General features: G+C 35.9%; 2 protein-coding genes across 6 annotated transcripts; one reads left to right on the forward strand and one right to left on the reverse strand.

The window, feature by feature from the left end:
• Window positions 1–2,308: 2,308 nt before the first annotated feature.
• LOC132190524 (E3 ubiquitin-protein ligase, putative (DUF1644)) lies at window positions 2,309–7,772 on the forward strand. Of its 5 annotated transcripts, none has more exons than XR_009441143.2 (4): window positions 2,309–2,468; window positions 5,462–6,544; window positions 7,212–7,318; window positions 7,478–7,643. XR_009441143.2 is itself a non-coding variant. In XM_059605543.2 (4 exons), the coding sequence occupies exons 2-3, from the start codon at window positions 5,646–5,648 to the stop codon at window positions 7,246–7,248; spliced, it is 936 nt and encodes a 311-aa protein (XP_059461526.1). In that variant the 5' UTR covers window positions 2,309–2,468; window positions 5,462–5,645; the 3' UTR covers window positions 7,478–7,643. The 5 variants fall into 5 exon arrangements, 4 of the variants coding, with proteins under 4 accessions (XP_059461526.1, XP_059461523.1, XP_059461524.1 ...); XM_059605543.2 differs by having other exon boundaries at window positions 7,212–7,248; XM_059605540.2 differs by lacking the exon at window positions 7,212–7,318 and having other exon boundaries at window positions 7,478–7,772.
• Window positions 7,773–12,186: 4,414 nt separating this feature from the next.
• LOC132190248 (uncharacterized) lies at window positions 12,187–15,659 on the reverse strand. Its single transcript, XM_059605181.2, has 2 exons — window positions 15,355–15,659; window positions 12,187–14,435 (listed from the first exon to the last, which is right to left on the reverse strand). The coding sequence occupies exon 2, from the start codon at window positions 14,386–14,388 to the stop codon at window positions 12,517–12,519; it is 1,872 nt and encodes a 623-aa protein (XP_059461164.2). The 5' UTR covers window positions 14,389–14,435; window positions 15,355–15,659; the 3' UTR covers window positions 12,187–12,516.
• Between the last annotated feature and the right edge of the window lie 8,993 nt (window positions 15,660–24,652).

Genomic DNA, 24,652 nt, shown 5'->3' on the forward strand with positions numbered 1-24,652 from the left:
ATAAAGTATAATAAATTTTAAATAAAATATTAAAAGTTGATAACTAAAATGTTGAGCCGGATGTAAGTACTTTAAAAGAGATAATATTTAAAATAGAAAAAAGTTATATTTTGGCTAAATTTAGCTAAACTTTTGCTGAGCCGGATGTGAATGTTAAAGAGGGTAAAAAGTACTTTTAATACCTCAAAAAGTTGTACCAAACAAAAAATTGACATATTTGGTAAAAAATTTCAATTTTTTTTTTTTTTGACTTTTTTACTCTAAAATGGCCATTTACAAAAAGCTTAAAATTGAAGGGTTTTTTTTTTTAAAAAAAAAAAACCAACTCATTTTAACTCTAAAAGCTTACTTCTCAACACAATCCCAAATAGATTCCGTATATATTTGATTAATATTAAAATACTCTTTTTAAGGGCTGATTGTAATTAAATCAATGAAATTTGAATATCATACTTAATTACTACCATGTAAATAGAGACATTTGTATTGTAAATATATGAAGTTAATGAGCACAAATCAATTTAGTCTTGGAGATTATTTCAAGTGGTAGACGTAGATGTCTAACACCAAACCATATGTAAGTTCCTTGTGTTATCTTCTCTCTCTCACTCTCGTTGTTATTTCCGCCTCATCATTATTTCAATACCAAACATGCTCTAAGTGTATTAAATTAATATTTATTCAATCATTATTTCAACACCAAACATGCTCTTAGTGTATTAAATTAATATTTATTCAAAATGTATGAGCTTAAAAATATATGTGAAAATCACGTGCATCTTGGACAGGAAATAATTGAAAAAAAAAAAATGAATTGAAGGAATTTTGTTCAACCATGTTTAAAGGAAGACCATGTCCTAAACAATCCATCCTGTCCATTTGTCAAATATAAGTAGCATAGACCATGCACATCTCTACTTTATATCTTATGGTTACTATCGCTATCATTGTCATGGCCTTCAAGATTATGTTGATTTGTATCATATTTTAATGTATTCAGTAAGAAAAGTGATTGGAATAAACTAAAAGCATTGTTTATTATGTGATATTAGTAAAATTTATCCTACTAAACCATCCAATTCATGTGTTCTTCTTTGTTGTACGGTAACAAGAATGCTTCAAGAGTTGGTTGAAACTTTCACATCATAATTGTAAGATAGTTGTAGGAGTAAGAAGAAGAAGAAGAAAAAAAAGTTGTAGGAGTAAGAAGAAGAAGAAGAAGAAGAAAAAAAAAACAGTTTATAGCTTTACTTGTGGCACAATTACAAGCGATACAAAATAAAATGATAAATTAGAAAATGATAACATTTTTTATTTAAATTGAAATGGAGACACTGTTTGGCATTGGACAGTGGACAATTACTGTTTAGTGGTCTGGAACTATGACAAGATTTGATTAATGTGGGAAAAAGTAAGAATGTTTGGTATGAAAAAGTTTTTTTAAAAAAAAGTTTTGTAGTGATTTTTTTATTTAAATAATAATAAAAAATGATTGCCGTGATGTAAAAAAATAAAAATGTTAAGAGTTGAATTTGAAATGAATAATATGAGAACTTTTTTTAGGTCATTGGCAAATTGGATCATATCCTTAGAACATATGAGGATTGTAATATAAGAAATGCACGGAAATTGACCTCTTTGAAATATACAACATGGATGTTCATAAGGACGGAACTAGGATTTTTTTTTTTTTAAAAAAAAAATCTAGGTGCATGGTTCCATCCTTAGACGTGCATTTAAAATACATACGAGAATTACATGCGGTTAGCGACATATTCTTATCAACCTCTCTTCAAGATAATAAAGATAAAGATCACAACAATTCAAATGCTTGATAGTTCAAATAATAAGATAATTCTTATTATCTTGTATAGAGTTAGTTTAGTTTTCAAACTACACTTACGTCTATCTCATTGTAACAAATATGATTTTAAATATACAACCTTAACCTACATTAAAGGTAAGATAGCAACAATTCATATTATCAGATGTTATACATGCTTTAAAAAATAGATGTCGCATTCATACTCAATTAATTCTATTAAAAATACACATAAAAATTACAAATTTCAAAAATTTTCCCAACCAAGTTGTGCATCAAAAAGTGTGAACACTTTGTCGCCCATAAATGTTCAATTGCTGAAAACAAGACCAAAATCAAATAAAATAAAATAAAAAGAAGAGTAAATATATAATGAAAGTTTTTCTTAGTCAATGCTAAAGGGTATTATCGTCAATGACCATTAGAGGGTGTACTTTACCTTTTTTAACCTCTTCTTTTGTAAAAGAAAGAGACACAGAAAGAGAACAGACCCTACCCAATACTGCTCCTGAGAGTCTGAAACTGACTTCCCCAATCGCCCACACAAACCGAAGAGAACCAAGTCTGTCTTTCTCTCTGTCCAGTTCCGTTTAAGGCTTTATCTCTATCTGGGTTTGTTAATTCCAGCCCAGAATTTCAATATATGGTGAGTTATGTTCGATTTCTATGTTGTTTATCACTTGCATGTCTCAGTTTTTCATGTGTGTGTGTGTGTGTATGTTTTCTGAATAATAATAAAATTAGTTATGTAATGGGTCTCTTTTGATTTTACTGGATACCCATGTTGTGGATTTAACAAATTTTCATTTTGTCTTTTTATTTTAGTTCATTTTATTCAGTGTTTACTTTTTAGAATCGTTTTGGTGAATGCCTATGATCGTGGATTGATTGATTTTGTTAATTTTGGTGCATTCTTAATATGTACTCGTCTATCAGTTAGTACTGGCCCACGGGGTCTTTGATAAATTCATTGAATACCAATGATTTTGGATTGGGATTATATTTTCTCAACTGATGGAACATGGTTAATTGGATCATTTTGTTTTGAAAATTTTAGGAGGTTGACCAATTTTTTTTTTTTTTTTTTTTTTTTTTTTTTTTTTTTTAATTTTAATATCGTTAGTGTGTATTTCATTGCTGCTCATACATGTTAGTGTTGAATTGTTATCTCTTCTGACAATATCAGCAATCCAACTTTTTCAAAAAATCAAGCTTAATTTTTTTTTTTTAATAAATTAGTTTGGTACGAGAGTCTGTCGATTTATTTCCTCCCATAAAATTAAGCATTCAAATTCTGTTCTGATCTAAACAATAAAAATCAAAAGAGTTGATATAACCTTTTTTTGGCTGCTGAAGAGAACTATTAAGAAGAAAAGAAATTGAGTTTTGAATGTTAGGTTTTATGTTGATCATAAGTGGAGTAGGGGAGGGGTGGACAAAATTTGGTGGACCCCTTCGAGAAAAGGGAAGTTCGATGTTAGATCATTCTACAACATCCTGGTAAGCAAAGAAGCAAGTCCTTTTCCTTGGAAGAGCGTATGGCGCACCAAGGCTCCTTCGAGAGTGGCTTTCTTTACTTGGACGGCGGTGTTAGGGAAGATCCTCACAATTGATAATCTCAGGAAAAGGAATATCATTGTGATCAATAGATGTTGCTTATGCAAAATTGATGGGGAGACTATTGATCATCTTTTCATTCATTGTGAGACTGCTCGTTCCTTATGGCAGGCCATATTCAGTCGTTTTGGGTTGTCTTGGGTAATGCCTAGCAAGGTGGCGGGCCTGCTTGCTTGTTGGTGGATGGGAGGCCGCTCTAGGAGTGCTGTTGTTTGGAAAATGGTCCCTCTATGCATTATGTGGTGCCTTTGGTTAGAAAGGAACGAGAGATGCTTTGAGGATTCTGAGAGATCATTGGAGGAGCTCACGGCCTTCTTTTTCCATACACTTTACACATGGACAGCGGCTTGGCTTGCCCCTATAGTTATTAGCTATCCTGACTTTCTTGTTCTTTTTTCTTCTTCTAGCTAATCGTTTCCCTTGTATACCCCCTGTGTACTAGGGTTGCGCCCCTCTGCGCTTTTGATATATAAACATTACTTATCAAAAAAAAAATGTTGTTTGGTTCCCAGAAAGTGAAAGGGTCTTATGGTTATACTAGGCTTACTTCATTTGATTGTTTTGTTAATTTTATGTTTTGAATACTGATTACTGACTCTGAAAATTCTATATAACATTAATGATATTGTGTTCATACAAAGCCTAACTGTCTTACTAACCCTATGGAACAATGACCTAGAGATGACAGTACCCTGTTTGTTCAGTGAAAAGTGTTGCAAATGCTTGTATCGTTTTGCACTGCTATATATGAAAACTGATGATATATAGCTTACCATGGTCATTGTTTCTGACATCTTATTGAATGGAATAAACTAATGTTGGTTTTTGGATCTTTAGGACTTGTTTAGTACGTGGAATGGCTATTCTGTTAAGAAAATGAGTAGTTATTACTAGGAATGAAAGCAAGTGGAATGGAATAATTATTCCTATTCCGTAGTTTGGTGACAACACATGTTTTCATTGGCATTGTACCAAAATTACTAAAATACCCATGATATATATATATAAAACCTGGAATTGTTCAAGTATTTATGCTTTCTTTCATGTGATAGATTCTTAGGGTTAGGGCTAATTCTTTTTTATTTTTTTTCTCCCCTTTCCATGTTCAAGCATTTTGTGTACATCTATGGATGTTTTGGTTTAATTTTTCCTCAGTTTGTGATAATTAGTGTTCCTTATATGATGTGACATTTCCGTGTGATTGGAATTGTTGTGATGCTTATGTTGAAGTCATTTGAGAGCGAAGCCAATGCTTCTAGAATTGTTATGGGAAAATCAGAAATATGATTTCTGATGGTGTTAGAAATGTGCAGAAAGGTTTAAAGGAGGTGCTTAGGAGTAGGGGTTGAGGAGGAGATGTCAGATGTGACGCAGGAGATGAGGTTGGCTGAGGAGGCAGGTATGGTTGGGGATTTGGCCGATGAGACGGAGAGAGGTTGCAGATGTGATTTTCTCTTTCTTTTTTTTTTTTTTAATTATTTTGCAGAAAAAAAAAAGGTAATGGGTTGTTTGGAAAACTCATTCCATTCCTCAAGGAATAGCTATTCCCCTCTTTTTTAAGAGGAATAGGTACTCCTAGGAATGATGTGCAACCAAACAAAAGAATAGCCATGCCATAGGAATAGGCATTCCATTCTAGGGGTCTATTTCACGTACCAAACGGGCCTTAGAGTTCTCCTAAAATGGTGTTGCCTACAATGGTGGCACTTCTTGCTTACAACAAGAAAATTGTGTCTGTATGTGTGTTTAACTTTTTTTGAACTTAATGAATAAAATGCTTCTTCTCAGTTTCCTGGTATTGGTGTCTTTATTGATTTAATGTTTTCTGAAATGTTCTATGATAGGTTCAACTAGTCCTGTTAATCAAGGAAGTTCTGTGTCTTTTAGTTTCTATATGGTTTTTGGTTCTTTTAAATATTCCCTGGAGGAGAATTTAAGTTTAACTTACATTTTTAAACAAATTTCTATTTTCCCTCATGTCTTCCACTTTTCACCTGAATTCTAATTAGTGTTATGTTTTAGTATGCAGCTTTGTATAATAGCATGTTGTACTACTTCAAGAACTCGATCTATTTAGTTTGACGCAAAAGCTTGGCTAGATTTTTTTCCTTGATACTTCCATCAAGTTGTCGTTTGATTGACAATTTCTATCTAGGAGTGAGCTGCATGCCATCTGCTTGTATATTTTCAAGTGAAAAGTCTCTTCATGGCCCTAAGACCTTTTTATGAAAGAGGATGTCAACCCAATGTATCCAATACGGACGATATCCAATTAAATACCAATTGGGAAGATGTGATTTGCCCTATATGCTTGGACTTCCCTCACAATGGTGTACTCCTCCAATGCTCATCTTATGGGAAAGGGTGTCGTCCTTTTGTTTGTGACACTGACCATTTGCACTCAAATTGCTTGGACCGGTTCAAAAGTGCTTACGGTATGTCATCACCTTCAACATCTGATGCGACTCCTGTGGAAAACACTGAGCCAGTGGTATCCAAAGGCAACGATAAACCAAGCTGTCCCTTGTGTAGAGGAGAGGTTACTGGATGGGTGGTTGTTGATAAGGCCCGTCTATATCTGGATGAAAAGAAGCGTTGTTGTGAGGAGGAACGATGTACATTTAGGGGAACATACTTAGAACTACAAAAACATGCTCAACTGGAACACCCTCATGCACGTCCATCAAAGATTGATCCTGCTCGGCAGCTTGATTGGGAGAATTTCCAGCAGTCCTCTGAGATCATAGATGTTTTGAGCACTATTCATTCAGAAGTCCCACGCGGGGTGGTTTTGGGAGACTATGTAATTGAATATGGGGATGATGAAACTGGAGATGAGTTTGAGGACTTTCCTGGTGATGAAGGGAACTGGTGGACCTCTTGTATCTTGTATCAGGTGTTTGATAACTTCAGGAATTCTAGAAACAGAAGAAGGTCAAGAGTTAGTGATACAAGAAGGGGAAATCGCCGTACAAGTTATGATACTTCCATTTCTGATGAGGGTTCTGTAACATCTGTAGAATATTCTGACTATAGGGTAGATGAGACTGATGATGAGTTTGTGAGTACAAATATCCCCTCAAGGGGCAGCTCCAGTCATCGCAGGTTGTAGTGCTTCTTCCATATCTCAATTTTCTTATCAGATGCTTTTTATGGTTGTTGTGCTTTGGTTTTCAAGCTTTGTTTTACTGATTGATGTTATCTATCAATTAATCAGATTTCTGGCTTTTGAATGTTGAGATCAATTTCTTTGTGATGTAGGAACCTTAAAGAGTTTAAAACAAATAGTATATATGTGAAACATCTTGTAATGCATCTTAAGATGTTGATTAAAGTTAACTTGGCAAATATTGACAAGCCAATTAAGTTTCTTGTAAACAAATATAATCATCTAAATTTCAAGATATTTTATCCATAGTTGGGTAAGCGGAATTTCAACCTGATTTTATAATGGCTTTGTGTTTCTGTTTTTGACTTTGGAGTTGGTAAGGTTGACTCCTTAATGTATTGGCATAGTTTGTGACGGGTGATTTTGATGTGAACCAGGTCAAACTATTATCAGTGATACTATTGATGTGGTACCATTTTAGCATGCATGACACTATTGATGTGGTCAAGTTTTGAAAAGGTTTTCATATTGAAGTCGTAACCTTGAATAGTAAGGTTGGGATACGTATGTATATGGACATTAGCATGCATATTAGTTAATATCAGAGCACTTCCTGGTTTCATATTTTTATAAAAAATTTGTGTATTGCTGTTGTATTCACAGTTCTCGAAGACGCCGTTCCCGCTTTTACGACAGTTAGGTATGCGCTGCTCATGGATACTCTTTTACCCAATCGAATCTCTGTTGACCTTTTCTTGGGGTCTTAAATTGTAATTACATTTTCAATGCATCATCATAGCCCGCTTTTTATTAATTTTTTTTTATTACAATACAATTCCTCTCTTCATTGCTTGAGGTGGGAGAGCACATTTGAGTGTGCTATGTTTATGTCTCTTTGAGTCATATAACTTATCGTTTTTCTTTCACAGTGTTTGGTTAGAAGTGAAGCGAAAAACAGAGAGAGAGATCCACCGGAAGTGGAAAGCCTTCTATGCTTGCTGTTGAGAGTTGGAAAAGCTACATCTGGAATCTTATCTTTGTTACATTTGTGATGGGATATGCTGATTAGACTTGAATGAACTCAACATGTGGTTATGCTGTGATCCCTTCTGTTAACTCTTCAACATTTCTCTTTTGCTATAAATATTTTTTTTTATACTCTGATAGAAGTCTGAAGGATGATGGGGAGAAGTATTATAACTATGGAAAGTTTGCTGATAAACCTACCATTTTGTTCTGTAACCTTTCTGCTCACCAACTTCTGGCATAGCTAACATCTACCATTTTGTCTCAAGCTTTACTTAAAGAAACAAGAAAAAAGAAAAGAAAAGAAAAGTCAAGTCCAAAGCAATGGCCAAGCTAGAACTTGGAAGTATTATATGACTTAACTCTTTACCAAAGATTGTTTGTAGCGTGAACAAATTTCAGGCTATCCTTCAAGCAGGTTTGAGCAGCCCTTTTCTATTTCTTCAACCATTGTGAGATGGTTACATAACTAGGAAGATCTCAATAGTTTAAATCCCCTATAAAATGGAAAAATGCTTGGGGCTATGGCTTTTATTACTACAACTCTTTTAGAAATTTGCGCTTTACAAGGCACTTCTAGTAAAAGTTGGAATACTTTTATTAACCCTAAGAACTTGTTTGAGATTGTGGTAAAGAGCTTAAAAAGTACTTTCAATACCTAAAAATCTATGAAAGTACATAAAAACCTATGCTAAACAAAAGTTGGATTGTTTGGTAAAAAATTTCAAAAGTACTTATTTGACTTTTTTACTTTAAAAATTGTTAAAACAAATTTTTAGTAAAAGTTTAAAAATAAAGCTTTTGTCGATAAATGTTTTTTTTTTTTTTTTGACTTTTAACATGCTTAGCTTAGGTAAAGGACTTTGTGTTTTTGGTAAATTACAGCCCTTGCCATTATAATTTGGCCATACTTACCTTGGAAGAGGGTCAAGTTCAGAAATGTGTCTATAAATAATCAAAGCTACACCAAAAATTGGATTTGGGGTGGGGCAAAACGTCATTTCAGGTGCATAACAATTGGGCAAGTGGTCTTTTTCTTGTTGCCAGCCAAATAATTTCCGTGTTCTATCGTATTATCCCATTTATATGCCTGATAAAGACATCCCCTGTGTTTGGTGTTGGAAGAATATTAAAGGACAAAAGATGCCGTCTTGGAAGGATTCTTTCAGAAAGCACTTGTCAGTCAATGTCTTGGCTACAGAAGTCTGCCACAAATAGTTGCCTAAACTATTCCCATAGGAAAAGGATTTCTTGCGAGACTCAGCTGCCCCTAAACAATTCGTGAAGCTCATTTGCTCGAAGTATGGTCATGTAATCCTTCTTCGAGGTTGTTCGAATTACGTATAATTCAGACATTTAATTATAAAGAATCCCGAGTCAAAGTGAAAAAAAATACCCCATTATAGAATCAAATTTGTCATATAAATATATTATACCGAAATATATGAACAAATATATACTTTTTTTTTTTTCCTAGTGTTGTAGAGGTAATTAAGTCCACACTCTTACATTCCCATTTTATGAACTTAAATAAGCTATTTGGGATTATGTTGGGATATAGAGTTTTTGTTTATAGAGAAAGCTGAAAGAACATTTTAGAGAAAGAAACATCATTTTCAAGCTTCCACCAAAACGCAGTTTTGAGCTTTTTTTCGAGCAAAAAATGTTTTTGTCAAATAGACTTTTTGTTCGCTTAGTTTGACTTTTGAAGTACTAAAAACCATTTTAAACTCTTTATTACAATCCCAAACAAAGTCTAAATCACTTTTTTAATAGATTAATCCGATATCCGTAATTGAGCCGTGTTTGTTTGCAGCAATAATCTCATTTTTGGCACTCTTTCTTTTCTTGCTTGAAGAAACATAATCCTCAGATTTCTTCAGCAATGACATTTTTCATCCTAAAAGTCCACGCAATTGGATTCCCATTTTATGAAGCATTCACATTTTTTTTTTTTTTAATAATTAATATATCAATCAAGGACTAAAAAATAAAATAAAGCTTACGCAGATGGAGTAAGAAAAGGGGCAGCCGATATCCCCCAATAATTGAGCCGTGTTTGCGAAATGTTCACTAAGTTTGTGACCAAACAGAGAATGAAGTTAGGGAATGTTTGTTAACTGACATACAAAGGTTCTTCTTGCCCATCTTGGTCCAAAAAATAGGTTAGAGTAAAGCAGTTTTCTTCCAAATTGGATTGTAAATAACTTCTGCAGCTCAAACATTTGTAGTAAAGTATGTGATTCTTACTCGCATTTTAATAAAATCAGTTTAATAGATTGGAGTTACTCTTAATCCATTTTGAAAGACAAATTTGTTATTTTTCAGGAAATAGAACTCCCAACTTAATTAAAACTCATCCAATGTATGAGCTTATGCATAGGGGCGGAATTAGAACTTTTAGTTTGAGGATGACGAAATTATAAAATATATATATTTGGAGGGATATATAAAAATTATTTTTTTGGGAGACCACGTTGCCCCTCAAGCCATAAGGTGGTTTTGCCCTTGCTTGGGCACACATATCTCCGAGAGGCCTACAGTAAAACAAGGTGAACACACCATGCCACACCAATACATATAATGGGTTAAGAGAAATGATACACAAACTTCCAAGTTTATATTCCCAAATGCGTACTCCCTCACGTAACAGTGAAATAACCATTGAATTTAAAATCCAAAGGTAATTCATCCAAAATCAAATGGTGATTTTCATTGCTTTGTCAAGGCAAAGTAGTGATTATTCTGAGGCTTAACCAAAAAAAATTCCTCCTCATTAGGCCCATTCAAGTGGGAAGATGAGTAATGGTGTTAGCCATGCGCCCTAAAAGCAGAGGGTGCATAATGATATACTTGAAGAACCTTATTATTGCTTTTTAGTTTACTCAAAGTCTTCCAATAGAATCATAACAACAAACACCGACCAACCCCACCAGCCAACCTAAATACACACAGCCATCAATTAGTTTATTGCTTTTTGTAATGAATATTTATCTTACTGTTTGATGCTAATTATGTTTAATATTGTTCAAAACAAATTGTTTTAATTTCTAATCGTGTCTGTTAAAGAGCATTGGATTAAGGAAGATTAATACTAGAAGAATGATGCTTTTTCTTTTTTTTTCTTTCTTTCTTCTGTCACCAACATCTCGTCATGCACACTAGTATGTGCATTTCTTCACAAGCAATAGTGGCTCATTAGGCAAGAGAATTAGAAAGAGGAAAGTTTATGCCTTTCCTTCATGTCCATTGTTAAATATGTGCAAATCAGACTAATTTCCAGAAGATAAGTGGCTTTGTCTGAGTTCTAGATCTACAGATACACCTTTTGACTTTGTATACAGATCAATTTCAAGAAGAAAAAAGTATTGCAACTTTGCAAAGCTATGATCATTTCACCAATTGAAGATGACTTACTTAGCGAGGTTGCCACATTCACACTAGAGACTTGAGAAATGCTGCAATAACCACTTCACCAAAATACAAAAGAGAAAGAACAACTAGATTTTCTCTCACAATACCACATAAAAACACTATCATTTGACAGAGAAAGGAGAAAGAAAAATAAACAAAGTCTAACAAAATGTGAATGTAATTGAAGAATAACATCATAAAGGGGAAATGATCAGGAGTGAAAATAATTATAGTCTACTGACTATAAGTAACCTATTAGCATTTGAGTCAAATAACCCATCATCCAAAGATAGTACCTTATGTTTGTTGGAATGGTACCTAAAGTTTCTCTAATATTACATTAATTTGATTGAATCTGTACCTGATTTTTCGTTAAATGGTATCTTTTTTTGTGTTGGATATGAGAAGATGAAGTCATGACACCTCTCCAATTTATTGGACATGTCTATGGGGAAGTTGGAGTGGTACCATCTGTTTATTGAAGTAGAATCTAAGGGTTATTTAGAATCTAATGGTTAACTTTAATAGTACTTATAATTTAATGGACATGTACCTAGAGTTTCATTGGCAGCACCTTCTCTGTCTTGGACATGAGAAGTGGAGAGATACCATTTGTTTATTAGACAGTACAGTACCTAAGCGTTTTTCTAGTAGTACCTTCAATTAATGGGACATGTATCTAAGGCTAGCTCTAGTACTTCCTTCAGTTTATTGTGTAGTCACTTAAATTTGGATACTTGTGTATAAACTTGCAATTCCATCCTAAAAAGGTCCCAAAACACCAATTATTTTTACTGCTGATCATTGAGCCTACATTTTCCCTAAAATGAAAAAGACTATAATAATACTTATTTATACTCATAATCATTATGAACACACCCTATTAATATTGGAAACATTGCCTTCTGAAGCATACAAATAGAAGAAGAATAAAAGAAAAGTCTCATCAAAGAATCCTCTTTTTTCCTAAGAGGAATCCCAAAGAAATATAGGATCAGAACTTTTCAATGTATTACTTCTATGCAAATTTCTTTTCTGATGACGAGGAACTCTTTCAAGGCAGAATCCTTTCATGTACCTACCCTTATCGAGTAAACTTCGGACCCGTGCAAGTGTCCCCTCCACACGGATCGGATAATACTCTGACTTCGCCAGTTAGCTGGCCTCAAAGAATTGTTTGCACGGTTGCACCTAAGAGGATTCGAACACAAATTTCTTAATCTAATACAATGCCAAAAGGTTTTCATAGAATACTTGGCAGTTACAACTTACAAGATAGCAGAGCTAGCATTCTTCTAATAATCACAACCCTCATAGTCCTGAGTAGCAGTTCTCCAAAACAAGATAAATAGTAATTTTCTTTGGTCATCTCAAAAAGGACAAAAAAAAGACGGATACGAAAGAGAAAAGAAGTGCAAAAGAAAAAAGAGTAATCTCACACCCAGGATGCCACTTTGATATATGGGATTCAGCAGCAGCAGCAGTAGCTCAAACAGCACTCACATACCTCATAGGGATATTGCCCTCACTAAACTTCAGGCTTCCTGTCACAGTTCTCTCTTGCTTCAAGTACATCTGTGCAATACCGTTGTGAGAGGATTTCAACTTGTTCAGGAAATGACTTGCTGCCATGCTCACCAATGTGTTTGACCATTTGGTCCCATCGCTCTCGACATACATCTCCAGACCTATCCTCAAGCAGATTATCCCAGTCCACATCTTGTATGCAGCAAGCATCCAAGTTATAAAGAGCATCTATTAGGTGGTAGTCATCAGTGTTGGCCCATACACCTTCACGCACCATAGGTGATGTTAATTGGTTATACCATTTCTGGCAGCAAAGAACACTGCTTCTGGTTCCTAACTTGTTACTAATGGCTTCCCAAGAGAGATCATCTCGCAACATACCTTGCTTCCAGTTTTTTTTTTTCTTTTCTTCTAAGGCCTTCATGCGCAGATCCATGTTAACTAAGTCAAATAAGGTTTGATACTCCTCTTGTTCCCAACGTCCTTTCTTCATATTTGGCAATCTTATTCTACGCCATGTATCCTTTACATGAAACCTATGTTTGCCAAGTTTATCAGCCAACTTTTTCCACTTTGATCCATGTTTTTCATGGTAACTTCGGATAAGTTCATACTCTTCAGGGGTCCATTTACGATTCTCACCCCTTTCGAACAAAACATGGGCTCGATGATATACGCTCTCGGAAGGCCTCCAAGGTAAGGCTGTTCCTATTTCCTTCCAACAATTTTTTATTTCAGAGTGAGATTTACAGTGGAGAACCATATTTAGGCCTTCATCACCTAAGCCATGTACTGCTATGTAGTCGAAAACAGCCTTTTTAACCATCTCATCTTCTTCTTGTGAAAACCTCTTACCTCGTACTAATCCATCATTGTCATCATTCTTTGCAACACTTGGACCATCAGATAAAGTAAAAACCTCCTCCAAATGATCAGAGAATCTGACTTTCTTAGATGTGCCCCCAGGTGTAGAATTTTCATAAATATTCTCAACACCTTTTTTGGTTCTTGCAACCCGTTTATCATCATTTTGTTCTGAAACCTGTTTATCTGACTTGGCCTTCCTCTTCTTCTTCTCCTCCTTCTTCTTCTTGTTCTTTTTCTGCTTCACATCCTTGTCTCCATCTACTGCACTAATGGCATGCACAATTCTCTCCCCCATCTTGTTCCTAGATGAACGTGCATTAACTCCATTATCTTCAACTCCCTTGCTTTCATTACTTGGTTTTTCAGTGATGGTCTCCAGTAGTCCAATTCCCAGATCATCATTGTGGCTTTTATTCTCTTTCCTTCTCTTTTTGAAAGGATTGGCCTTTTCCAAGTTTTTCCCATCTGAGAGCTCCCTTTCTTTTCCAACATCTCCTCCAGTCACACAGTTGTTCACTAGAACATCACAACTCTCCATGTCCCTCTTCCTTTTCTTCTTCTCCTTCTTTTTCTCTTCTTTCCCATCTTTCCTCTCATCCTTCTCTCTTTTCTCAGAGTAAGCCTGCCCCTTAACTAGCTCTTCCATATTGTTATTATTCTCAAGGAGTTCATTCATATAGGAAGCCACCCTCTTTTCCACTCGATGCTTCTTTTTCTTCTCTCTTCTTATTCCCAACTCCGAATCCTTGTTGTCATTCATTCTTACGTTCATGTTCTCTTCTCCTATCATGTTGGTTTCCTTCGAAACCTCTCTAAGTTCACCAACTTCCTCACCATCATTAATTCTCTTATCCTTCTCCCTAGCCTTCTCAAATTCCTTCTCGTTGTCATTAATTTCCAATTTTGCCTTCTTCTTCTTTTGTTCCTTCTCCTTCTCCTTATTCCTTACATGTGTATAAACCTTCTCATTAACATCTTCATTTTGAACAGTCCCCAATTTCTTCATATTTGCAACGCTTCAAAACCCCAAGACCAAATCTTTGAAAACCTTTCCTGAAAACATAAACCTTCAAAGTGTTAGAAGAAGAAAACCCAATCCTCCATTCAGTTTCTGAGGGAAGAAAAAAATATGGTACAATAAAAAAATTAGTATGCAGTTCACAAATTGGTTACAAACTTACAAGCTTTGATGAAGGCAAAATATATGTATTTTTTTCACATATATTTTCAGAAAGAACTTCGAATAATAAATAAACAGTTTGAAACTTTTGTTTTAATGGAAAATTGCAGGATATAAAATTGATTCTCTACATAGAACCTACAAAAATGGGTAGATTCAGACAATCCCAAGCCTTGGCAAACTTAGAATCCATCAAAGAATAATAAATAAAGTCTCAACTAAGCCACCTCCAACATGGATTACCTTCAATTCCTTAAATGTTCTTCCTTCAATAATCAAACAAATCAAAACATAAACATAATGATCAATATAAAAGAATAAAAGACCACGAATAAGTAATATCAAGTAAGAAAGCAATAAGAATATAAGATGCAAAAAACTTAATCAAACAACAATCAATCTTCTGAAAAAAAAAAAAGCCAATGAATGCACCCCATGCACCCAGCCTATGCATCATACCTAAAGGTCCTAAACAACCAAAACCTGACACAAACAGAGAAGAAAAACAAGGGCCCAACAGCAATACAAATTTCAAGAATAATTACAGCAATTAGCAAATGCTTATCCAAAAGAAGAAAATTTATTTGCAGGAAAAATCAAGGTAGCGTAAATCAGATCCAGGTTGCCTAAAAAACTAAAAATCTATCATTTTCATTCCTAAGTATTCCTAAATCCTAATAATATAAACAAACTCGAAAATAAATGCAAAATCAAAGAATCAAAATTTAAACCCTCAATTAGTTCAAAAAAAAAAAAAATCAAAGAAAATGAAGTAACTCGAAAAATTTATACCTGAAAAATACGGGAGACGACGGGAGACGAGAGAGAGATACGACAGCTTGCCGCTTGCAACGAGAAAGCGAGGGAGACAACGGTGAAGTTTAGCCACCGGACACGACGGGAGACGAGTGAGAGACACGACGGCTTGCCGCTTGCAACGAGAAAGCGAGAGAGAGAGAGTCGACAGACGGCCGCGGTAGGCGAGAGAGAGAGAGAGAGAGGCAGCCGGAGAGGGACGGCCGCGCGGCGTGAGAGAGAGAGAGGCAGGAGGCAGGGCACGCAGGAGACTGGAGACCGGAAGGAAACGAAAGGAGCCGGTTCACGGCTTAGATTTTTTTTAAATGATCCATCGTTAAAAAATTTGCCACGTCATTTAGGGAACTAGACCTGAAAGTTTAGTTTATATTCAAGTTTAAAACCGCGTCGTTTTGAGTTTCAACTATATATATATATATATATATATATATATATTTTAAATGTCAAATCAATGCCATTTTACTATGTGAGAATGGTTCGGTTCGGTTAACTGAAAAAAAAAAAAAAAATTATATTGATTAATTGAACTGAACCAATATCGGTATTAAAAATTCATATCGATTTTTGAACCACAAAAGTCGATTGACAGATATGCGGTTAATTTGTCCACCCCTAAACCAATGCATATTACTTATCGCAAAAGCATCATAGACATATTCATACATGATTTAACCCCAAAACAACAAGGGATAATTCAAACAACTAGAATTACACTTATCACCAAGAAATCTGAATAAAGAGACACTAAAATCATCGCCTTTTTTTTTTTTTTTTTTACAATCAAGGTAGCGATGGTTCCTTCCAAATGGGTAGTTTTCAAAAAAATTTGCACAACTTCAAGTGAAATCCGGCCACCCAAAATGCCTTCTAAATTTCCACGTGTGTAAGTTTTAGAATATAATCGACATTACAGTAAAAGGTGGTATCATAGGTCCAACACATGCAGAAAATTTCCATTCAAACATTATTATTATTATTTTTATTTTTTTATTTTTTTTCATGCAGCTAATGACAATTCCAAATCTTTTTTTTTTTTTTTTTTTGACATGTTCACACAAGAAGGGGAGGGAGATTCGAACTAGTGACCTCCGCTTTATTAAGCGTGGTCCTATCCGATTGAGCTCCCTCTTGGGGACTAATTCCAAATCTTATTGTTAGAATATATTATTTCCTTTGTTAGAATATTTTATATTTCTCTATTTAATTTGTAATGTAGGATTTATTATTTTAGGGTTTATTTTAGGTTTTTTGCTCACTATTCATTGCCTCTCTATATATAGAGATCTATGTATTAGTTTAAGACAATTCAACGATTCAACAAATATAAGAGCCTATGAATTTAGAAGATGTAGCACACACGTGTTTCTTTGCTTTCGCACTCTCTTTACTTTCACTTTCTTATTTTAGTATTTTTATATTTTATAGATATTTCAACATGACATCAAAGCCACGTTTTTGTTTCTGTGACTTTCAATAAAAATCTTATGACGTTTCTCTGGTGTGTTCTCCGCATTCTTTTATGACGATCTCCCAATTTTGTTGTGATCCACGACTTTATTCATTGGTGAATCTTGGCACAATGTGGTTTGGCCATTCACAGGATTTTTAACGGCTAGTTTTCGTTCTCCGGCCTCATTGTTAGTTGCGGCTTGGCCCTTCAACAGATTCTTTTAGAGGCTTGTCTCTGTTCTCCGGTATTTCTCTAGTCGTCACTTTCAGCCTTTCTCATCTTTCTTGTCAGCGAATCTTGGCACAATGTGGTTCGGTCCTTCACTGGATTTTTAACAGCTAGTTTCTGTTCTCTAGCCTCATTATCAGTTTCGACTTGGCCCTTCACTGGATTCTTTTAGAGGCTTGTCTCCATTCTTCGGTTTTTCTCCGGCCATCACTTTCAGCCTTTCTCACCGGCATTGCCTTGATCCAGCCATCAACTTTGGATGCCTTTAATTTCTTCTCTTTTCCAAACTCAAGCTTACACCTTGAGTTTGAGGGGAATGTTAGAATATATTATTTCCTTTGTTAGAATATTTTATATTTCCTTATTTAATTTGTAATGTAGGGTTTATTTATTTCCTTATGTATTTTAGGGTTTATTTTGGGTTTCTTGCTCATTACTCATTGCCTCTCTATAAATAGAGATTTATGTATTAGTTTAAGACAATTCAACAAATATAAGAGACGATAAATATACAAGATGTAGCCCACACGTGTCTCTCCGCTTACACTCTCTCTTTCCTTTCTCTTTCATATTCTAGTATTTTATATTTTATATATATTTCAACATTTATAGCTTTCTTTAATCTTGCTCAATGTTTTCTCCAGCTACAAAATAAACCCCTGGCAACAATTATGCTTTTCAGCCACTGCAATGCCAAATCCCCATTCATATCACCAAAAACGTACACCATAATTCAAAAACTCTATGCACGACACTATGAAAATCATTGTAATCCATTAACCACAACATTACCACAGTTCAACTATCCAAAAATTTGGAGACAATGCAGACAAACTACAACAGAAATTGCACAATAAATATCCAAACAACCATTCATATCAAATATATTCTCCAATCAACCATTAGTATCAACATATGAATTGAACAAAAAAAAAAAAAAAAAAGACATGCAATGGGCTTACAGGCTCCAACTCCAGCAATACAAATCATAACTTAATCATTCCTTCGAAGAAATTTAAAGGTCATAGGCTTATGAGAGGTTTTCTTATTTGGCCCCCCTCATTCAAACACCCAAAACCTCAACACAAATTGAGAGAAATCGTGACATTAAAAAAAAAAAAAAAGCGGTTTTTTCAAGATTTTGCCACGGTTTTTTCAAGTGGTGAAGATGATGAGGCTTCTGCATTCACTGAAGAAGGTCCTCGAATTATGTCTACCGGGCTGGGCCTAAGGCCCAAACACTTCTGTAGTTTAAAGTTGAGGGCTAGGACAGAGGTATCTCTTAAGAAGGTTAGGCCCATTCAGTTTGGTCTAGATCCAGAGCCCTTTTCTAGGTGTCGGGCGGGCCTTGTTCATCTATCGGACGATGAGGTGGTTCCAAGTCATGCTGCAAGTCTTGGGGATGCTGCTACAACGAGGGTGTCGGAGGTGGTCCAGGGTGATTGTCTCTGATGTTTCGAGTTTGTCCCTGAGTCACTAGTGTTAGCTTCAATGGTTTCAGGGCCCTCTGACGAACTTAGTGAAGGTCTTGCCTCCGCAGTGGAGTGTCCGATTAGTTTCTAGGCCTTAGTGAGTTTAGAAATAGAGAAGGTGGAGGTTGCGATGGTTTCTGTATCGCCTGGAGGAGGATCTTGGTAAGGCTATTTGTAATCCTTCCTTGGCGAAGGGCTTGCTTCGGTTGGGTTTTTTTGGGCCGAGAACTGTTCCTTCACCATCCTCATCAATATTGGATGATAAGGAAGTTTCTTATGCTTTTCCTTAGAAGTTGGGTCCTCTGACAACAGGGTTACAGGCCACTCATACTGTCTCGAAGACAGTTTTTCCAGAGTGCTTTGGTGGTTCCTCCTCAGGGGCAGCTGAGCTGGGTATGAGCCTTAGACTCTCTCGCCCTATGATGTCGAAGGATGGAACACCTATTTATCCTTATGTTTCCAAGTCAAAGTAGGGGTATTCTCGGAGAGTGGAGAACAATATAGGTGCGCAGCTGAATAAGAAGATGTATAAGAAGCTGTTGGTTGAGGCAGTGGCAGCCTTTCTGTCAGCCGGGGTGGAGGGATATTCCAAGGTGGTGCTCAATGTGATGGAAGTCGCTCCCACTTTGGGATTGTCTTTTGGGAGTGAAGAGAAAAGACTTAAGGATCTTTTTTCTATCATTGAAGAGGATCGTTATTGTGAAGATGGGATTGCTATATCTAATAGTAAGGGGAAAATGGAGCTTAAAAATTTGGAATGCTCCATTAACTTTGAGGCTAGAGGTAATGGGTATAGTAGAGGCAAAGCCGCTAAGGTAGGGTAACTTGCGGGTTTATGTTTGCCTTGTGAGGATATGATTTTTTTCGGGTTTCAAGGCTCTTTAATTAGGGTATTTTTTGTGGGCTTGTAGGTTTTCCTGTGTACTTAGGGGCGCCTTCCGCTTTTTGATATATACAACATTACTTATCAAAAAAAAAAAAAAAATTGCCACATACTTTCGCAATCCATCCAAAATTTTGTCTTAAACTTGGAATAGGCATTCAAAGAAACACCAATGCATTCTCACAAATCCCAAAACACATGCACAGTCCCCCTTCCAAATTCTACAAATCACCAAACATTTGATAGGATTCTCAAATGATCCCTTTCCTAATTTATGATTGCTAAGTACGCTTGCTTATTACATTTCTTTTGATTTTGTTTCCATGTTGGGCTTGTTTGTCCCCTATAAATGATATAGATGCCGTATGGCAAATCCATCAAAGAGAATAATTTTAGTCAATTGCTATAAGCAATTTATGGAGGCCTAACCCCCTTAAAGCGGTCATTGGAGGTTCGATCCCCTCAAAGCGATTGATTATTAGGTAGGGTTCTAATTTGGAATAGTATCGAAAATAAGGAAATGTGATTAAATGACAGTAATCTGGGATTGAATTGCAATGGAAACACAAACAAAGGTAAAGCTAATTCGAGATAGCTACTCTCCTAACAACATAATACAAACATCATCTTTTCTGTTCTTCTTTTCCCTACTTCTGAGCCCATATTAAATAGGATTAGAGTCCTAAATAATTGCCCATTAACTTGTTAACTTACCATAAAGGCACAACCCTCAACTACCCGTTAACTTCCCATAAGGCACAACCCACTAACATGATAACTGCCCATGAACAATTAACATACTCACTAACAATCAACCCACCAGACCCATAACATATTCCTTTAATTTAAGTGTTTTTATGATTTTTAATCAATAAAAGCCCTTGGGTTCTCTCATGTAGTATTAGTGCAATTTGGCACTCGGAGAGGGGGGGGGGGGGGGGGGAGTTTTTCTATTGTGCATCATTCGGGAGTGGTTTACCTGTGCAAAAAAGGGTTGATTTCCGTTATGCGTAGGTGCTTGTGATTACTATCAAGGTGGGTAACGCTATGAATGGGGCTGCAACCTCGGATCAGTGTCACTAGGCTGAGTGCGGGAACGACAATCAGTGGCTAACGGCATTCTCTCCGGTAGTGGCGAACGCTGGAAGCGGCAGTACAGCCATTGGCGTTGCAAGTTTGTTTCTGTTTTGCAATTAGTGTCATGCATTGGGTTATTTGGTGGAGGAAGAGTGTTGTTTGGTTTTATATCTTGGTGGTTATTGCTATTCCAGTATACCGAGACAGCTACTCTCCTAACAACATAATACGAACATCATCTTTTTCGTTCTTCTTTTCCTTACTTCTGAGCCCATATTAAATAGGATTAGAGTCCAAAATAACTGCCCATTAACTTGTTAACTTCCCACAAGGCACAGCCCACTAATATGATAATTGCCCATAAACAATTAACATGCCCACTAACAATTAACCCACCAGACCCATAACGTATTCCTTTAATTTCAGTGTTTTTATGATTTTTAATTCATAAAAGCCCTTGGGTTCTCTCATCTAGTATTAGTGCAATTTTTTTTTTTTTTTTTTTTTTTGGGTGGGGGGGTTTCTACTGTGCATCTTTCTGGAGTAGTTTACCTGTGCAAAAAAGGGTTGATTTTCGCTATGTGTAGGTGCTTGTGATTACTATCAAGGTGGGTAACGCTCTGAACGGGGCTGCAACCTTAGATCAGTGTCGCTGGGCTGCGTGTGGGAATGGCAATCAGTGGCTGATGGCGTTCTCTACAGTAGTGGCGAACGCTGGTAGCTGTGGTACAACCATTGGCGCTACAAGTTTGTCTCTGTTTTGCGATTTGTGTTGTGCATTGGGTTATTTGGTGGAGGGAAGAGTGTTGTTTGGTTTTACATCTTGGTGGTAATTGCTATTCCAGTATACGTATATAATGATTCCAGCATAAGTATAATCTTAATTATTATGGTTAAATATTTTGACCCCACGTAGTTTAGCAACTTTATTTTTACCAACTTAAGTTTTAATTCGTATTACAAATGGTACAACACTTATTGATTAAAATGGAGTTAGCAAGTACAAACGTCACCCTTCATATTTCTCTCAGAAAAAAAGAAAAACTCTATGTTCTCTCTCATCCAAAAGAAAGCTCAGACTTGGGGGGAGGGAGTCATGGCTCCCTCCTCCTAACCTTTTCCCCCTACTTCTTGCTACCTCCTCTTCGAAGGTTTTATCCCCCACTTTGGAGGCTTTCTCTACCTTCCTAGAGGTTTTATCCGACTCTTTGGAGGTCCGATCTTTGTCCAAAATCGCCATTAGCTCTTTCTTCACTGCTAGACACCCAGTTTCAGCTTCTTATAGTCGTCCTCCGCCTCTACAAACTTTGTGAATTTTTAGGATTTGATTTTCTCAAAAATTAGATATGTAAATTTCAGGAAGTCAAACCCAAAAATGTGCCACTCCACTGGGATTCTAGGCCACCCAGCTTTTAGCTACCACCAACTGTGCCACCATCCGACCACCACGCGCCAGCTTGTGGCCTAACAAGAACAGAAACTTAACAAAATGAAAATTTGTAAACTCAAGAATTGAGAGAGAATCTTCTGTTCATATTGAATAAATAAGTTTCTTACATTTATAGTGTATATATAACATATAATAATTGCTAACTACATAACAATAAATTAAGTTGTTATATACAAACCAACTTAACAAAAAGGAAATTAATTCCTAACTATTGTAACTGGTCTTCAACAATTAGTAGCAGCTCATGATACTGCGAGTGCGATTGATAGTAGCTACTAAAGCGACCGATCGCAATTACAAATAGTTTAATTATTATTGCTCTGTTAGTGCGGTCGTGCGCACTTACTAGAAGCGCTCAATCGCAGTTAGAAAAACTCAAAATGCTTTGAGTTCCTGATACTCCCCCTCGAGATGGATGGTGGAGATCATGTACATACATCTTGGACAAAAGATCATGAAACAATGCAGAACCAAGAGGTTTGGTGAAGATATTGGCCAATTGATGATGAGATGGAACATGCAATGTCTTGAGTAGCCCCAACTAAATTTTCTCACAAACCAAATGACAATCAATCTCTATGTGTTTGGTTCGTTCATGAAAAATAGGGTTTGCAGCAATGTGAAGGGCTGCCTGGTTATCATAGAAAATCAAAGCTGGTTTCTAACATAAGACTTGCAAATCATCCAAAAGAGAGAACAACCATGTTAACTCACATGGAACAGCTGCCATAGACCTGGAGATGGTTTGTTGTTTCTTTAATCTCCAAGAAATCAGAGAGTCACCCATGAACACACAAAAGCCTGTGATAGATCTTCTACTGTCAGGGCAACTAGCCCAATCAGAATCAGAAAATGCCTTGATCTTAAAATTTGAAATAGTAGGAAAAAATAATCTCTGCCCTGGGCAAATTTTATATATCTGAGAACTCTATGTGCTGCATCCAAATGTGGCTGACAAGGCTTATCCATGAATTGACTCGAGGTTTGAACCGAGTAAGATAAGTCTGGTCTTGTTACTGTCAAGTAAAGTAACCTTCCAATAAGACTTCTATAGCTTGTAGGATCAATTAACAAAGGACCACTATTTTTAGACAATTTCACATTTTGCTCCATTGGAAATTTAGCTGGCTTGGAAGCCAACAGTCTAAAATCTTGTAACACTTCTAAAGCATATTTCCTTTGAGAAACAACAATCCCTTTATCAGATCTAGCAACCTCTAGACCTAAGAAAAAGTTCAGTGTGCCCAAATCTTTGAAACGAAAATTTTCATTAAGAAGGGAAGTAGAACCTTTACTGCTTCAACATCATTACTTGCAATTGCAATATCATCAACATACACCAATAATGCAATGTTAGAAGACCCTTGAACCCTTGTAAAAAGGAAATAATCTGACTTTGCTTGAGTGAAACCAAGACCAAGAATTGTGGTAGAAAGTTTAGCAAACCATTGTCTTGAGACTTGTTTAAGGCCATATAAAGACTTGGTTAATCTACACACTTTAGACTCCTTCTTAGTACTAAAACCAGGTGGCATGGTCATATATACTTCTTCATCAAGATCCCCATGAAGAATGCATTGTTCACATCCAACTAATGCAGAATCCAGCCTTTTGCAGCTACAACGGCTAATAAGATTCGGACAGTGGTCATCTTAGCTACAAGGGAAAAGGTCTCATGATAATCCAATCCTTCACTTTGGGTGTAACCCTTGGCAACTAACCTTACCTTGTACCTCTCAATACTGCCATCAGCATTGTGCTTGATTTTATATACCCATTTGCAACATACAGGATGTTTACCTGTAGGCAAATCAATGACAATCCATGTTTTGTTCTCCTCAAGAGCTTCTATCTCTTTTTTCATGGCATATCTCTATTCTAGACTAGAAACAACTTGGTGATAAAATTGTGGTTCAACTTGTGATGAAATGGACAAACAAAAGTGTTTATGATTCAAAGATAAACGATCATAAAAAATGAAAGAAGACAATGTATGAGGAATATCAGAAATGGAAGAAGAATCATTAACCATTGAATTGGAAAGAGGTGGAGAAAAAGCCAAGTGACAGTGATAATCTTGCAGATAACTTGGAGATTGTTTCATTCTGGAAGATTTTCTAGTTTGAATAATGGGATGAGAAAATTGGTCAACAGGAATGGTAAAATTGGAGGTAGAATCTAAATGCATGTTAACGGAGTTGTTAACTGAAGCAAGGGAATTATGATTTGAGGAATGAATATCAGTAAAAGAGCTAGTATTTGATAATGAAATAGCAATAGGAGAATTCAAATTGAGGGAATGAGGGTCATTGAGTAATGGAGAGTGGTCAATGTTGACTGAATCAATATGAAGATTTGGAATACAACTAAAACGGCCATCTACATTAGGATTGGTAAGATTGGAGGCATGTGGGAAAATTGATTCATGAAAAATAACATTTCTTGAGATAGAAACAATATTTGTGGAAAGATTGTAAAGCTTATAACTTTTCATTGCATATGGATAACCAATGAATACAGATGGGACAGCTCTAGGTTCAAACTTAGTACGATTTCTAATTAAGGTGGAAGCATATGCTAAACAACCAAGGACTCTAAGCTGGGAGCATGATGGAGGTTGTGAAAATAAGAGTTTATGAGGAGATTTATTTGCTAGATTTGGAGTAGGAATTCGGTTGATGAGATGTGTGGCAATAAGAACACAATCTCCCCAA

Source organism: Corylus avellana, chromosome 9 (genome assembly GCF_965113065.1).
Source record: "Corylus avellana chromosome 9, dhCorAvel1.hap1.2, whole genome shotgun sequence".
NCBI classification, from domain to species: domain Eukaryota; kingdom Viridiplantae; phylum Streptophyta; class Magnoliopsida; order Fagales; family Betulaceae; genus Corylus; species Corylus avellana.